Source organism: Camelus dromedarius, chromosome 14 (assembly GCF_036321535.1).
Source record: "Camelus dromedarius isolate mCamDro1 chromosome 14, mCamDro1.pat, whole genome shotgun sequence".
Classification (NCBI taxonomy): domain Eukaryota; kingdom Metazoa; phylum Chordata; class Mammalia; order Artiodactyla; family Camelidae; genus Camelus; species Camelus dromedarius.
In genome coordinates this window covers 45699647-45716260 of record NC_087449.1, presented here as the reverse complement: position 1 = coordinate 45716260, position 16614 = coordinate 45699647, and the positions used below count along the sequence as shown (strand labels likewise).

Genomic DNA, 16614 nt, shown 5'->3' with positions numbered 1-16614 from the left:
TGTGTGAACAAAGTATGTAGATAACTAGTTGCCATTGTGATGCAAAGAAATCAAAAGGTAGGATTTTTTTTTAAAGATTTGTAGTATCTTAATGAAATGAAAATAAAGCCTAAAATTTTAAATGGATTTATTAAAGTTGATAGTATGTACTGTTGCTGTGAAAAATAGTGAGGGAAAATATTGCACTGACCACCTTACCTATTTATATTGCCTTTTTTATTTGTGTAATTTTGATTTTGCAACCCTTGCCCTCGGTATATTGCACGGAACAAAACAGCCTTTATTGAACTTGAAATCTACTGGAAAAGATTAGTATTAAACAGTATAATGAGTACAGCAAAGAAGTACTGAGTCCAGTGAGACCATATAACAAAGGAATCCATTCTGGTCTCAGTGTTTGAGGAACATTTCTCTTAGGAAGTGACAGATGGGAGCTCGGTGAAATTTGGGATGGAGATGAGTATGGAAGAGTACTTTAAGAAAGCAAGCAATTTAATTCTAATTGCATGACTTAAATCGTGTCTTCAAAATGATTGTTTTCACGGTATTTAATATCCTAACTCTCAACTATGTAATTAAAGTTACTGAATTTTACCAATCTAAGATACAAAAAATTTTTTTTCCCATTTCATCATCTCTGAAATTGGGAGATGTCTTACAGTGGATGGTTATCACAATTTAATCAGCAAATTTCTCTTTTAGGATGTATGAAATATTGATGTACCTTATCATCACTAGCATTTTAGAGTCAATAAAATGCAGAATATTTTTTCAGTTTAGCCTGCTTTTAGGCCTAACTCATTGGCAACATGCATTTTGTTGTTGTAATTATGCATTTTCAGAGCATTAGAGTGAATCTGGCATTTATTAGATGTATCTCCCTGAAGATATTTTTGTTTACCACTCATGTCCCAGGTAGAATGCTAAGCATTTTACATTAATTATAGTCAGCCCTCATTACCTGGGTTCTGTGGATACTGAGGGCCGACTGTACTATGCCATTTTATGTGAGGGACTTGAGCATCCACTGATTTTTTTGATATCTGAAGGGGATCTTGGAACCAATCTCCCACAAGATACCAAGAGACAACTGTATCTCGTATGAACTTCATCACAGTTGTTTGAGTTAGGTCATACCCCCAACTGAAGTTTAGAGAGAGAAAATCTCTAAACTTTCCCTCTCTAAAGTGATTTTTCTCTTTCTAAAGGTCACATAGTTTATATTCCATATTTATATTAATTTATATGTGCTATAACCTATTAAATGTGTATTTAAATATAACCATAGTTTATATTTGAGGTTCAGTAGTTTATATTTAAATGATAGAGGTCAGCTTCTCCAATTCCAAAGCTTATGCCCTTACTATTCACAGCTCTTTACTGCATTCTTAAAGAAGCAACATTCCTGGCAGACAAATCTCAGACCCAGGAAAGAGAAATGTTATTTTATTTTTATTTACTCTCTTGTGCTTTTAAGTAAAAAATAGCTTTCTATAAAACATTCACTATGTATTTTGCTGCTAGAAGGAAGTAGTCAGAACATATAAGTGGTTGTAGAATTTAGTAATTGTAATTTATGCTGCTTAAGAGTCAAAAGTTCACACTGAATATGCTTCCTTTGCAAGGAAAACAGATTTCTAGTAAGTAATTTATTAATCACAATATAAATATTGCTTGCTTCGTATGCTTGTCTTGAGTTCAGGTATAAGATCCCTAAGGTTAAGAAATAATTTGATGTTTAAAGTATTCAAATTAGTCCTCAGAAGTAGATCAAAGCAGAACATTCCTTTAGGGTAAAATGAGAGTCTGATTTCAGGCAGCAGGGCAGGAACTTTATCAACACTGGTCAAGCTAGGCGAAGTAAAGATCTCAGTACCAGGCTTAGCCAGTCTATCCTCGCATTAGAAAAACAGTATAATGGCAGCAGGAGTTCCAGTAATAGTCTTTGTCAAATCTTTTTCTTGATTCACAGTGTTTCAAGTCTGGTGAATATGCCCTTCATATTTGATGCACAAGGGTCCTCTTGCTATCTGTATCCCTTCCATTCCCCCCTTCTTTTTTTTAATGTTAAGAAGCTTCATGAGAAAAGGGTACACAGGAGGCAAATTTTTGATGCGTTTCACATTGGAAAAGGTATCAGCAAACCTAAATGAAAGTTTAGCTGGGTTTCTGTGCTGGAAATAATCTTCCTTTGTAAATTTGAAAGTGGCGCTCTATTTTTTAAATAGCTTTAGTGAGGTTTTGTCTCCCTTGTTTTACTTTACTTTCTGATAAATTCACTCACCTTCATCTTCTAACCTTCTTTTCACTTTTTCATTTTTGCTATTATTTTTAAAAATTTTATGTATATATATATATATTTAATTGAACTATAGTCAGTTTACAATGTTGTGTCAATTTCTGGTGTACAGCATAAAGCTAAAGTGAACATACATATATTCATTTTCATATTCTTTTTCACCATAGGTTACTACAAGGTATTGAATATAGTTCCTGTGCTATACAGTATGAACTTTATGTTTTTTAATTTCTAATCATTTTTTATTCCTTGAATGTTATTTTATTATAGCATACTATTTTTTTAAATAGAGATATAGTAGATTTACAATATTGTGTTAATTTCTGGTATACAGCATTGTGATTCATTTATATATATATATATATATTCCTTTTCATTAGAGGCTATTACAAGGTATTGAATACAGTAGGACCTTGTTGTTTATCTCTTTACATGTAGTAGTTAGTATCTGCAAATCCTGAACTCCCAATTTATACCTCCCCAATTGCTTCCCCCCACTAACTATTGTTTGTTTTCTATGTCTGTGAATCTGTCTCTTTTGCCAATCAATTCATTTGTCTTTTTTTTTTTTTTAAGATTCCACGTATAAATGATGTCATATGGTATTTTTCTTCCTCTTTCTGGCTTACTTCACTTAGTATGATGATGTCCAGGTCCATCCATGTTGCCGCAAATGGCATTATTTCATTCTTTTTTATGGTTGAGTAGTCATCCATTGTGTATGTGTACCACAACTTCTTTATCCAGTCACCTGTCGAAGGACATTAGGTTGCTTCCATGTCTTGGCTATTGTAAATAGTGCTGCTGTAAACACTGGATGCCTGTATCTTTTCAAATTAGAGTTTGCTCCAGATATATGCCCAGGAGTGGGCTTGCTGGACTGTATGGTAAGTCTATTTTTAGTTTTTTCAGGAATCTCCGTGCTGTTTTCCATAGTGGCTGCACCAAATTGCATTTCCACCAACAGTGTAGGAGGATTTCCTTTTCTCCACACCCTCTCCAACATTTATCATGTCTGGACTTTTTGATGATGGCCATTCTGACTGGTGTGAGGTGATCCCTCATTGTATTTTTGATTTGCATTTCTCTGATAATTAGCGATACTGAGCATTTTTTTCATGTGCCTATTGGCTATTTGTATGTCTTCATCAGAGAAATGTTTGGTTAGGTCTTCTGCCCATTTTTTGATTGGGTTGTTTTTTTTTTTTTTTTATTGAGTTGTATGAGCTGTTTGTGTATTCTGGAAATTAAGTCACATCGTTTGCAAATACTCTCTCCCATTCCATAGATTGGCTTTTCTTTTGATTTATGGTTTCCTTTGCTGTGCAAAAGATTGTAAGTTTAATTAGGTCTGGGTTTTTTTGCTTTTATTTCAGTTGCCTCTATCGACTATTCTAGGAGAACATTGCTACAATTGTATCAGAGGATGTTTTTGCCTGTGTTCTCTTCTAGGAGGTTTATGATGTCTTGTCTTTTCTAATTTTTTGAGGTGAAAGTGTGATAATTAGGTTTGTTTATTTTTTAACAGGGAGGTACTGGGGATTGAACCCAAGACCTCATTCATGCTAAGCACACACTCTACCTCTGAGCCATACCCTCCTCCTGGGGTATTTTGTCTTATATTTAAGGCTTTAAGCCATTTTGAGTTTTTTTTTTTTGAGTATGGTGTGAGGAAGTGTTCTAATTTCATTGATTTACATGCAGCTGTCCTGCTTTCTCAACACCACTTGCCAAAGAGACTGTCTTTTCTCTGTTGTATATTCTTGCCTCCTTTGTCGAAGATTAATTGACTGTAGGTGTGTGGGTTTATTTCTGGGTTCTCTATTCTGTTACATTGATCCATATGTCTGTTTTTGTGCCGTTATCTATAGCGTGCTATTCTTGTTTCATATATGGTAGTAGCCTCTCTGAGCTCACTGAGAATAATTTATTTTGGAGTTTTCTTTCTCTTGCAGGAGCTTATGCTCTTTTTTTGTTTGTTTTGGTCTCTTCTATTTTGGAGGCTTTCCCCAAAAATATAGTATCCTTGATTATTTATTCATGATGCAGTGGGAGTCTAAAACACTGACTAGATACTCTGAGTGCATCAGTGGGGCCTGTTGACTTTGAGCTTTATCATAGCATAATTTCAGTGGTTTAATATTGGGTTACTAATATTATGGATAATATTTGTATCCTTAGGTCTTTATTCTTGCCTTCAAATTACCCAAAGATGAGTCTTCCAAACTCCTGCCTGAAGAATAGTAGTTTCATTGCCTGCATTCTGGAAGCCAGGTTAGGGATACTGGCTTGGGAATTGTCTGCACTCAGTATTTAATATTTATGGTGATTTAATTTCTTGTTTGGCATACAGTCCTGTGCCCTCAACTGTACCTGACATCCTCTCTCCAAAAAGTCTTTTACTTTTTCCAGAAAACAGACCTACAGATTATGCCAGGATGAAGAAGGGGCAGTTGTTCAGCAATATGGATGGAGCTGGACAAGGGATCTAGGACTCTACCTGCTTCTCGAACAGCTTTCCTCTTTATTTTTCTGCACTACCCTCATACTTTTAGCACCAGTTTCAGAGGTACCTAGTACTGCCATTTCTCATGCCTTTTGAGGATTCTGTAGTGTAAATGCAGTTGATTCTTATCTTTCCAAACATAGCTGGACTGGGATTTCATTTTCTTGGATCTGTTGTGTCAGTCACAACTTGTCCATTTGCTTTTCATCAGCTACAATGCTGATGCCTTTGTTTTCTGTTCTCCTTTCCTTCTAGGTTTATGTCTTCCTTTTTTTAAAATTTGTTACCATAGTTATAGTGGAGTTTGGGGAAGGATGAAATGAGCTGCTTGTGGTTCATCTGCTATCTTAACCCAGGATCTGTTCTTAAAAGACAGGCTTTATCTAGTTCATCTCTAAATTCCAATCCAGAGAGGAGTTCCTGATATAGTAGGTACTTGATGAATGTTTAGATGAATGATTAAGTCTTGTTTTATATCTGTAAACTCAGTTGGTAACAAGTTTGTGCTGGAAGCCTAATTTCTTGCCACTTGGACCTCTCAGTAGGGCTTATTAAGTGTCCTCATGATGTTGTAGCTAGCTTCCTCTGTAACAGGTAATCCATGACAGAGCAAAGCAGAAGCTGTAATGACATTAAGGCCTAGCAAAGTTACATTCTGCCATTTTTGTAATATCCTGTTAATTATACAAGTCAGTTATATTCAGTGTAGGAGAGACTTACACAAAGGTGTGAATCCCATGAGGCCAGGCTTATTATCAGGGAACATCTTGGAGGCAGGCTACCACACAAAATTTCTGTCTTAATCTAGAGAAGAACAAATTAAACCCAAAATAAGTAGAAGGTAAGAAATGATAATCAAATCAAAAATTAATTAAGTAAAAAAATAGTACAGAAAAATGAATGACACAAAAAAGTTGGTTCTTTTTTAAAAAAAAAAGTTAATAAAATTAATTAACTCCTAGCAAAACTAATCAAGAAAAACAGAAAAAACAGATTACTAGCATCAGGAATGAAAGAGGGGGTTATCACTAAAGGTTCTTTAGTTTTGAAAGATTAGTAAGGGAATGTTAGAAACAATGTTATATCAATTAATTCGATAACCTAAACACAACTTTACAAAAATTGGCTTAAAGAAAATTGGTTGTACTAGCCTCATACCTACTAAGAAAATTTAACTCATAATCTTTTCTAACAAAGAAAACTCCAGTCCCAAATGATTTCACTGGTGATTTTTATCTAACATTTAGAGAAAAATAATACCAATCTTTTACAAATTGTTTCAGAAAACAGAAGAAGAGGAAAGGCTTTTCAACGTAATTTTATGAGGCTAGTATACTCCTGAATCTGACACCTGACAAAAACAATACAATCCTCTCAACAGACAGAAGTTCCTTGACACATTTTAACATTTTCATGATAAAAATTTACAACAAACTAGCAATAAAAGGAAACTTTTTCAGCCTGGTCAAAGCATCTAGAAAAACTTACAGGCATTGTCATACTAAATGATAAAAAGAGTGAATGCTTTTGCTTAAGATTAAGAACAAGTCAAGGATACTGGCTCTCACTATTTCTATCCAACATTGCGCTGGTATTTCAAGAAAAATAAAGGCATAATGTTGTAAAGGAAGTAATATGACTATCTCTGTTTGCAGGAGACATGCTTGTCTACATAAAAAATCCTGAGAAATCTACCCTCTCCCCCAGAAAACCCTACTAGAATTAATAGATGAATTTAGCAAGATCACAAGACACTAGTTGTATATGCAAAACATAATACTAGCAATATAATAAGAAATAATACCAGCATTCAACAATAGGAAAAATGAAAAACATATGTACCATTTTTAATAATATACAAAAACGTAGTATTTAGGAATAGATTTAAAGAGAGACATTTAAGGCCTCTACCCTGAAGACTACAAAGCTAAGAAGGATAAGGAAGATACAAGTAAACAGAGATACCATATACTTGGCCCAGTGGACCCAAATTGTTTCAATATCCATTATCATCCCCAGGTTGATCTGTGTACTCAACATAATCTGAAAATCTCATCAGACTTCTTAAAAAATACATAAATTGGCAAGCTGATTCTAAGATTTATATGGAAATGCAAAAAAACCTAGAATAGCCAAAATCATTTTGAAGAGGAACAGAGTTAGAGGCTTTATAATACCTGATTTCAAGATGTGCTGTAAACTACAGTAATCGAAACTGTGATATTGGGGTTATAGATGGACATATAAATCAAGTTTCCAAATAACTGTATATACTACACTTAGTCAAAAGGCTAAGGAGCGATTAAAATAGACACGGAAGTAGACCCACTCATGTGGTTGATTGATACTTAACAAAGAGGCCAAGATAATTCACGGGGAAAGAATAGTCTTCTCAGTAAATGATGCTAGAACAACTGGGTATTTGTATGAAAAAAAAATATTAACTGCTGTTTCACACCATACTCAAAAATTCAAACTATATCACAGGCAAAAACATAAAAGCTAAAACTTAAAAAAAAGGAAAGATATGTATGTCCTTGAAGTAGACAGAGATTTCCTAATACGTTGGAAACCTCATCTAAATGAAAACCCTCTCAACACTGTTAAGAAGATGAAAAGGTAAGCTACCTGCTGGGAGAAAATATTTACGTAACACATCTGAACAAAAAACTTGTATCCAGAATATATGAAAAACTTGCTAACTCACAGACAATTTTAAAAAGTGGTCAAAAGCAGATATTTCACAGAAGAATATGGGAATGGCCGATAAGCACTTGCAAAGATGCTGAACATCAATGGTCATCTGAAAAATGCAGATAAGAACCACAGTGAGATATCACTTCGCATCCATTAGATTGACTAATTTAAAAAGACTGGCAATATCAGGTGTTCTCAAGGATATGGAGCAATTAAAAATGGTAGGAGTGTAAAACTGTACAACCACTTTGAAAAATATTTTGGCAGATTCTTTTAAATTTAAACATTTTCTTGCTGTGTGTCCCAACAATTCTATTTTTAGAACCTTCTCCAAGAAAAATGAAAACATAGTTCCATGCAAAGATTTGTGCATGTATATTTACATGTTCATAATAACTAGGAATTAGAAACAACCCAAATGCCCAGCAACAGGTGAACTGAGAAACAAGTTATGATTTATTTATACAATGAAGGACTACCCAGCAATTAAAAAAACTAACTACTGATTTATACAATGGTATGGATGAATCTCAATTAAGATGTGCAAAAGAAGCTAGATGAAATGGTATGTATAGTATAATTCCATTTATATGGAATTCTAGAATCATTTAATCTATTATGAAAGGAATCAGATAAGTGGTTGCCTGGGGCAGATGTGAAAGGAATTGATTACATACAGACAGGAAAGTACTTTCTGGGGCAATGACATGTTCTGTCTTAATTGGGGTGGTAATAGCATAGATGTATATACATTTGTCAAAATCGTTGAATTTTACAATTAAAATGCATTTTATTATATGTGAGTTATACCTCAGATTGTTTTTTAAGTGAAATATCACTACACATCCACCAGAAGAGCTAATATTCAAGTCTAACAATACCAACAATGAAAATTTGGTACAACAGTGACTCTTACATGCTGCTTGTGAGAGGGTCATTTGTTAAAAGCACTTTGGAGGAGTTTGGCATTATCTAGTGAAGTTAGAAGTACACATCCTTCATGACTCATAAATTCTCCTAGATAATCGTCTTTTCTACTAGAGAAATATATGTGTGTGTGCATCAGAAAGACCATCTATAAGATTATTCATAAAGTTAATCCTAGTAACCAAAGGAAAGTACCAGTACAAACTGTCCACCAACATTAGAGTGGATAAATTGTTTCGTCAATAAAGTTTTTAGGCAGAACAATGAAAATGAAGAAACTAGTTACATTTAATACAGATGAGTTAGAAACAATCTTTAGCAAAAGTCTCAGAAAAGATTACCTGCTTTATGTTTCCAGTTACATAAAGTTTAAGAACTAGGAAAACTAAATTGTGGTACTTTGTGATCTGTACTTATGTTGTAATTCTATTAAGAAAAGGAAATGACTACCATCCTTTTGGTTACCTTAAGAAGAAAGAGAGGAAGTTAAAGTTGGGAAGGGGCTAGGGAAGAAGCTTCTAGGATACTAGCAGTATTTGGTTCTTGATATGAATGTTGGTTATGTGGATATTCACTTTATAATTTAAGTGACACATTTATGTTTTATACACCAATAAATATGTGATATTTTATATTAAAAATAGAAAAAAATCCTTTAATCAGTATCTCCAGAGTATTATGTTAATAATATTTTGCTAGGTGATAATAGGAAATGCAAAGATGTTTAACATGACCTCCAAAGTGCTCACTATTACCATAAAGAGGCAATGTGTAATAAGTGGTCTTAATTTCTGCTCTTACACCTTCAGGCATGGAAGTACTTATAAAATTGAGGCACATAACTCAAGAGGTTAAAGTATGAGTGTGGTTATGTTTTTAACAGGATCTAACATTATTTACTGCTTTATTTTATACTCTTATTTTGGACCTAGACTCATTTCGTACATGTAGTCCTAGTTACCTTAAATATGGCAAATATTTATTATTTTCTTTTTTCTCATGTTATTTTACTTGTGTCCTAACAGAAATTTTTAGTTTTGACACAGTGAAAAGCAAACTCAAGAATCCTAATGTCTTCTTCATGGACCATTCTCCTGTACAGTGTCTTTGAGTTAGTTTACATTGACAAAATGATTTTGCCAAGAATTAAAATCTTAGTAGATAGTGAACAAAAGACATGAGTAAACAATTCTTCAAAAAAGAGAAAAAGAGCTCTGATGAACTCCTGCCATTTTCTGGGCATAAATAGGTACCTTACATTAAATGCTGGACCTAAAATTAAAATCTATTTCATTTTCAAACTTACCCTTTTCTTGTTATTTTAATACGGCTTACCATGAAAAGAATAAAATAAACCTAGTTTAAAAAAACAACATGTGACAGTAAGTTACGAAAGATTAAAGGATCCATTTCCAACAGTGACAAAATTTTTTATCAGTGAATAAATCTATTAAAAGATATGTGAGTTATAAGATATAGCATAAAACCTTAATGAAATTGGAGTGACATTAATAAATTATGTTCATGAATTGAAAGACTAGCCCACTAGTATTCCAGTCTAGTTTTGTAAATTATTTTGCCCTAATTGGATATTATACATGTCTAGATACTGGCAATCTAAGTAGTTGGTAATATTTCATTTTCTACCAAACTCATCTCAAGTTTTTTATTTCTTAATTTTATTTATCTCAATTCTAACGCTTGCCCATTAGTTTTAATTATATAACCTAGTACAAATTTATCTAATTTGATAAATGATTATTTAGGTTGTTTCCTTTCTTTTTATTATTAAAAATAGTGCATCAGCCTTCTTATTCATGTCACTTTAACAGATATGGAATTTTTCTAGAGTATATATTCCAATAGAGTAAAACTGTTAGTTTGAAAATTATGGTCGTCTTCAAACTTACTTTAAATTACCATTTGCTCCTAACTGCATCAGTTTATATTCCTGCAGTCCATATGAGAGCTTTCATTCTTCATTCTTCTTTTGGCTTGTTGTCAGTTTGTGTTACCAGTCTTGAAATTTTTTGCCTATCTTGACTCGTGTAAAAATGATAGCTCAGTATAGTTTTTATGTATATTTCCTTAATTACAAATAAGATAATTAGTGAAAATTTGTTTTTTGACATTTAGATTTTCTCTTCTATGAAATGCCAAGTCATATCTTTTGCCATTTTTATTGTATTATCTTGATTTGTAGGAACTCATTACATATTATGGATAATAATCATTTGTTACATGTATTACACATATCCAATCTATAGCCTGGTTTTGTTTTGGGGTTTTTTTGGCTTTGTTTATGATATCTTTTATATTTTGTTTTAAATTCTTTCTTGCCTCCAAATCATAAAGATGTTCTATATTTTCCTCTAAATGTTTGTTTTTCTTTTCATATTTAGTTCTCTGGATAAGAATTTGTTTTTGTATATGGTATAAGGTACGCTTTCAAGTCTATTTTGCTGGTCAGTGTTTTTGTTCCCACAGTCTCTTGACTTGAATAGGATTATAACAAATCTTGATGAATGATAGATAAGATTTCATTCTTTAAAACTGTCTTGGTTATTCTTGTTTCATTGCTCTTTCATTTTAATTTTAGTATCAACTTCTTAAGTTCCAGAGGTCAAGGGGGTTATATCTTGTTGGTATTTTGATTGAAATTGCTTTGAATTTGCAGATTAATTTATGTAATTAATTTTTAATTACATTAAAAAGGTAGATTACTTCATTTATTTAGCTCTTGTGTAGTAGTGAAGATACCTGTTACTTCTATAGGTCTTATACATCTTTTGTTTAGATTTCATCCCAAGTGTCTTATGTTTTTTGCTGTGATATTAAATGGTATTTTTAGCTAATTTTTTTTTTTGGAGGGGCAGGTATTTGGTTTATTTATTTATTCATTGATGGAGGTACTGAGGATTGAACCCAGGATCTTGTGCATGCTAAGCATGCACCCTACCGCTGAGCTATACCCTCCCCTCAAGTGATATCTTTTCTTAATTACATTTTAAGTTGATTGCTAGTGTATAAGAATGTAATTTATTTTTACATATTGATTTTAAATCTAGCAACTTGCTGAACTCTTATTCTAGAATTTGTAAAATATTGGGTTTTCTATTTAGACAGTCATAATATAAATAATAATAATTTCATTTCTCCCTTTCCAGTCATTTTACCTTTTATGTCTCTTAACTTGCATTACTATGCTCACTAGGACTTTCTATTAAATGAAGTTGAATTTACCATAGATTTTTGGTGGATAACTTTAATTGAGGAAGCTCTTTTCTAGTCCTGGTACAGTGAGAGTTTTAGTTGTGGTCCTAAATTTTATCTAATGCATTTTGGGGGGGCCATCATCTATAGAAATAATCGTATGTTTATTTCCTTGTTTCCATATATTAATGTAGTATATTTTGTTAGTAGGTTTTTAAAATATTAAATGTAAATATTACTTTTTCAGTTAAACTCAGCTCATTTATGAAAGGGGAAGAAGGAATAAAATGCACATTTATGTAAGTTTATAAAATGCTTAGGATTCAACCAAAGGGTAGAGAGGCACATCCTTTTCTCATTAAAATTCATGCCTATTTCAGCTGTACTCACTGATTTCATCCCGTCTTTTGTAAGAAATTTTCTTCAGTAACTTTAATTTTTACCTCAAGTGTCCACATTACTGTAGAGAAGATGATAAACTTTAAAATGATTAGAAGCATAGTGGGATAAATACTAGGGAAAATTAATAGAATGTTGAACAGGGTAAACGATGTTAGTAGTTTCAACTCTGTGATATAAGACACATTAGAGCTAGTATTATAATAATCCAGTGAAGAAAATTTACCTGTAGGATTAAAGGAAAGATAAAATAAGCATGTTACCATGTATTTATTTTTCAAATTAACACAGAAGCAATTATGTGGTTATTTGATATGTATCCTGCCAGCCTTGTTTTATGCCCAATATTCTCACGTTTTTAATAGAAGAATATAATGTATACATTTTTTAAAGTACTGTGGATTTGAGTAAGATATCCAGAATGCTAATATAATCTTATCAGTTGCTCTTTTTTTTTTTTTAATTAGTTATAAACCGTAGAGGTATTTCTAAAGTTTATTTGGATGGAAGTGTAGCAATGCGTATTGATTCCTCTTAAATCTTTCCTACAGAAGTACCATGGTTGTGCGCTTATACACAGACACAAACACGCAGGACAGTCATTGGACCGTCTTTCTGTAATGGTGAAAAACAAAACCAAAATAATTATCCATCATTAGGGACATGAAGTACATCCATACAATGAGATATCCTACAGCTGTGAAAAAAAAAATGATATAATTCCATATTGGTACATATAGATCTGTCTCTAAGATATATAATAAGAAAAAAGAAATCAAAGCCCAAAATAGTGTTTCTCATGTTTTATCATTTGTGTTCTCTTTCATTAAGAGAAGAACAGAATATATATTCACTTAATTATCATGCACTCAAACTGCAGAATTATATGAAGCCATTAAAAAGAAAGTATTGATATGGAAAGATCTCTAAGATATATTGTTAATTTTTAAAATAATAATAAAGCAAGTCATAGAACATACTATATGATCTCATGTTTATCTGTAAGTATTTTTTTCATTTTTCAGTTTTATTAGAATTGTTACAATATGACTGCACATATATAATATATTGCATATAAATACATATATACAATATACTGCACATATTTTTTCAATTTACGTATATGTAGTGTTCATTGTTTCTAAGAACAGTTTAGAACTTTAGCTTTTTAAACTTACATTGTTATCAAAGGAATAAAGCCAACCACATATTTCTAAGTACTTATTAAAAGAACAGGATATATACATACCTAACTTAATAATGGTTACTTCTTAAAGATACTTGGAGACCAGTAGAAGTCTTTACTGTGCATATCTGTATTGTTTAATTTTTTTATGATGAGACTTCATTCATATATTATTTCTGTAATAAAGGAAAAAGTAATATGTGCTCACTATTTAAAAATGAAGATTTAAAGATAAAATTAAAAAGAAGAAGATTTTAAGTATTCACAGTAGCCTTACCACTCTTGAGATAACTACTGTTAAAGCCTTGATAAATACCTTTCAGAGATGACATTTTGTGGAAGATACTTAATCCTAAACCAGGGAGAAGGAGAGACAAAGCTCCACAGTGGGCATGTTTTTTTAGTAGAAAAATAACATGAAAGCATGTAGCTTATTGTCTGTCATGGTTTTGATTTTCATTGTATCCCCAGTGCTTTTATAGCACATAATATCCATCAGTATGTGTGTAAGAAATGAGTGATGCTGATCTACTCCCTGTGGTGAAGCTCTTCCAGTTCTAAAACCCAAGGGTAAGAAATCATACTTGTTGGCTGTTAGAAGACTGCTGACTGTAACTAGATAACATTGGGCAAATAACCCTCACTATCACTACATCTAGCTTGGATTAGCACACGTAACATTTAATACCACTCTCTTCTCACATCTGTGTAAGACATGGAAAGCTCTTATTAGAACAGATAAGCCATCTAGGGTGGCACAGAAAGCTTTGTTTAAGAAAAAATACCTAACCTCATCTGCTAAGATGCTCTAGCCTTTGTCTCTTTACAGGCCTTGTCTCATAGCCAGAACACTGCTCTGTAATGTAGTAGGAAATGGAATGTTTCACTTACCCGTGATGAAAAAGATAGATTATGAAAACTGTAATATTAGGCTTTTCTGTTGTGCTTATCTTCCAGTCACACAGGTCAAATTAAAACTTCTTAATCTTAGAAATATTTTTATGTGTGTATAAGTATATATAAAAGGGTAATTTTATTTTTTTAACTTTTTTCTCCTTTTTCAGTTTTATTAGGTAGAATTATTACAGTTCAATTGCACATACACATTATATTGCATGTAAACACATATATACAGTATACTGCACTTTGTTTTAGTTTACATATATGTACTAATTATTGTTTCTAAAAACAGATTAGAGCTTTAGCTTTTTAAACTTACATAGTTACAAAAGGAATAAAGCCAACTACAAAATAAGAATCAACAGAATGCGGTAATCCAATCATAAAGAACAGTCAAATGTGCTTACACATATTCAAGAAATCAATCGTCTTAGTTATAAATAATAAGTAGTTCATTTGTGTCCTTATTATTATTGTTACTAAAAGGGTAATTTAAAGTCTATGATTAGTTAATTATCATGAAGCCTGAGATCAAATTTTTGAATTTTTTTAAGAAAACAATAATTTGTATTATTTGTGTTTTTCTTCTTAGTTTCTGCCACTGCCTTCTACAAAGCACAACCTGTAATTCAGTTCATGTGTGAAGTTCTTGACATTCATAATATTGATGAGCAACCGAGACCTCTGACTGATTCTCATCGGGTAAAATTCACCAAAGAGATAAAAGGTGAATTAATTAGCATTTGGAACAACTTAAGTATAAAATGCATGAATATAACAAACTTTTGTTGAAATTTTTTTAAGTTAAAATCTTTTCATGTAACATCACCAGTAAAAATGTAGATTGATTATAAAATGTCACATTAAATTCATTACCATAACATCTTAGGTAGTGTTTCAATGAAAGAAATACCAAGTAGTGAAATTAATATTGATACTAACTAGTTTTTTGTTAATATTTTCTTTTACTAGCTGAAGAGATGAATATCTCATGGGAAAATGCTTCTATGATACTGTTAAAAATAGGAAGCTTATTCCAAAAACATTGTTACTTCAGAACTGGAGCCGTTCTTTGAACATATTCTAATATAATGACTTCTTTATTTTTCTGAAATGATAGCAGAATATTGTGGATATGGGGCTAGCTTGTTTCATGTGTTATTCTAGAATTAAAACTTAGTTATTTCATATGCATTGTACAGTTGACCATTAATCTTGCCTCTTTTAGTTAGTAGCTAAAATTTATACAGTGGTGTTGCATCATATGTATATTTTACTAATATAAATTCATCTCTAAATGGTCTTCCAAAGATAAAAAGAAAAATTAATTTCAATTGTATTCTAAAATTTATATTTTGCATATATTTATTCTTTATATATTTGTACATTTTTATGTACATATACAGTTTTATGTGCAAACCCATATAAACTGTACTTTATCAGCAATTTAGGGGATTTTTTCAAGGGTACTCTCCCCCACCCCTTGGGTTTCTTTTTTTTTTTTTTTCCCCTACTTTTTTTTTAATGCAAGTCCTGGGGTTTGAACCCAGGACATCATGCATGCAGAGCACACACTCTACCACTGAGCTGTTACCCTCCCCAAGAATAATTTGATTATGTAAAATCCTTGCCTTGTTCATAACTTTAGAACCTAATCCTCATATAAGATGTGACTCCACTGTATTTAGTTCTTTATTATTTAGACACAAAGAGAAATTAGATATTCTCTAATTAGAATGAGTAGGATAAATTCTTTTTATCATGTTAGATCTTAAATAGTCAGAAATACTTGTGTTGTTTTATTTTAAGGTTTTACCTATTTGCTGCAGATAATTTTCAGCTTGTGGTTTGAATGAAGTATTAAAGTTTGTTCTTTGAACATCTTTCAGTTCCCCAAGTCAATTAGTGTAGCTGAATACATCTTACTTGCTCCAGTAATCATTTATTTTTTGCCATTCAGTAACCAGGCGAGAGAGAGTCACTGTAATAAAGAAATTAAAAGGAAAATCCTTCCTTCTTTGAAAATAAGCATCCATTTATCACAATTTATTTAAGTGTCAGAATAAGAAAGTGTTATATATTCTCGTATTGCAGTCATAGCATTGTCCTTTCATAATCTGTATTAACTGCACAGTTCGCATTGTTAGGAGGTAGTGCATTACCCACCATTAATATGTGATCATCTAAATGCCATGGTTTCCCGTGGAGTTGCTGCTTAGTTACCACCTCTGATATCATGAAGTCACTTACATTATTGTGCGGTAACTATGCAATCAACTCATATCACCACTCTATCACAGAAAATACAAGATGTACAGAACAAGGATTCAACTGCTGCCCGAAGAGCATGGACTCGATCTTAACGTCAACTGCTCAGGGGGCCAAAGAAATGACTGAAAATATGACTAGACAAAGCATAATAAAGTTGATGTTATAGTGAAGGTAAAGCCAAGTTTATAGGTTAAATTATTTGATTTATTAAAAGCC

At 32.1% G+C, this 16614-nt stretch overlaps 1 protein-coding gene across 3 annotated transcripts in view; it reads left to right on the top strand.

Moving 5' to 3' along the window:
• Positions 1-16614, top strand: part of AGO3 (argonaute RISC catalytic component 3) — a 109476-nt gene that overhangs the window by 43442 nt on the left and 49420 nt on the right. For all 3 annotated transcript variants that reach the window (XM_031464729.2, XM_031464730.2, XM_064493766.1), the window contains one exon: positions 14720-14854. In XM_031464729.2, coding sequence (XP_031320589.1) covers positions 14720-14854 — 135 coding nt within the window. The remainder of the gene's footprint in view (positions 1-14719; positions 14855-16614) is intronic.